This window comes from Sinocyclocheilus rhinocerous, unplaced genomic scaffold (assembly GCF_001515625.1).
Source record: "Sinocyclocheilus rhinocerous isolate Xijiao unplaced genomic scaffold, SAMN03320098_v1.1 scaffold1186, whole genome shotgun sequence".
Lineage (NCBI taxonomy): Eukaryota > Metazoa > Chordata > Actinopteri > Cypriniformes > Cyprinidae > Sinocyclocheilus > Sinocyclocheilus rhinocerous.
Window position 1 is genome coordinate 535,890 of NW_015630341.1, and position 1,658 is coordinate 537,547.

Genomic DNA, 1,658 nt, shown 5'->3' on the forward strand with positions numbered 1-1,658 from the left:
AGCCAAATATTGTCCTATCCTAACAAACCATACATCAATGGAAAGCTTATTTATTCAGCTTTCAGATGATGTATTAATCTCAATTTCACAAAATTGACCCTTATGACTGGTTTTGTGGTCCAGGGTCACAAATGTATAATTTGATGTGATTCTCCTCAGATCCCGTCGGGTCTGTTCATCCCCAGTATGGCAGTGGGTGCCATCGCCGGCCGTATCGTGGGCATCGCGGTGGAGCAGATGGCTTATCATCATCACGACTGGATCATCTTTAAGAACTGGTGTCGTCCTGGCGCAGACTGCGTCACTCCGGGTCTGTACGCCATGGTTGGCGCCGCCGCGTGTTTGGGTGAGACGCTCCAGATCCAGAATCACTGAATTGCTGATGTAGATTATGAACTTTATCTCTGATCAGACATGTTTTTAGGGGGTACCTACATAAAATCAGACACTGAATATTTTTTATTTACCATGCAAGTCTATTTTTAATTTGATGCTGCTGTTTAAAAATGCAGTACTAATGGCTGAGATGCTCAGTTTACTTACCGAAGGCAATTTTTGCTCTCATTTGAGGTTTGGGAAGTTGTTCCCTGCCATCAGCTGCTAACTAAAACTAAAACTATTAAAAATAATTTTCTGTAATTGAAATGAAGCTGAAATTAAATATAAATATTAGATGAAAAACAAAAATGAGAAATGTTGCCTTGGCAACTCACTGAAATAAGTTTAAGTACTAAAATTAGTAAAACTGAAATAAAAATAAACTAAAGCCAAATAGAAATATTTTAAATATCTTAAAGACTTTTGCAATCAGTTGTTAACAAAGGTACAATTAAAACTATTAAAAACCGTTTTCTATATTTGAAATAAAGCTGAAATAAAAGGAAATATAAATATTAGATGAAAAACATTAACAAAATAAAATACTTAAACTGAAATAAAATAGGTTTAAGTTCTAAAATGACTAAAACTGAAATGAAATAAATAAATTAAAGCTAAATTGAAATATAAAAAAATAATAAAAATGACAGAAGCACATAACAAAATTACTAAACTTCAACTACAATTCAAATGAAAATTTAAAATATAAAATAAAAAATTCCCTGCCATCAGTTAACAAAAACTACAACTAAAAACAGTTTTCTGTAATTGAACTATAGCTGAAATAAAATAAAATATAAATATTAGATGAAAAACTTAAACTAAATAAAATACTTAAACTGAAATAAGTGTAAAATTACTGAAACTAAAATAAAATAAAGCTAAAATGAAATATTTAAAAAACCAAACAATAATAAAATTACTAAACTTACCAAAAATCTAAATGAAAACTCAAAATATAATAAAATATCTCTGTCATCAGTTGTTAACAGAAACTACAACTAAAACTATTAAAAATTGTTTTCTGTAATTTAAATAAAGATTAAGTAAAACAAAATATAAATATTAGATGAAAAACTTAAAATAAAACAAATAATACTAAGTTTTGCTGATGTAGATTATGAACTTCAGAATTTTTTTTTTTATTATTATTAATTATTATTATTATTATTATTATTGTATTTATTTACCATGCAAGTTAGACTATTTTTAACATTTACTTGCCAAATTAAATTTTTTTTCTAGAATTGAAATAAAGCTGGAAAAAAAAAAATATATAT

At 27.7% G+C, this 1,658-nt stretch overlaps 1 protein-coding gene across 1 annotated transcript in view; it reads left to right on the forward strand.

The window, feature by feature from the left end:
* Nucleotides 1-448, forward strand: part of LOC107740070 (H(+)/Cl(-) exchange transporter 4-like) — a 12,033-nt gene extending 11,585 nt beyond the window's left edge. The window contains exon 10 of the mRNA XM_016552350.1: nt 160-448. Coding sequence (XP_016407836.1) covers nt 160-375 — 216 coding nt within the window. The 3' untranslated portion in view covers nt 376-448. The remainder of the gene's footprint in view (nt 1-159) is intronic.
* Nucleotides 449-1,658: the final 1,210 nt, after the last annotated feature.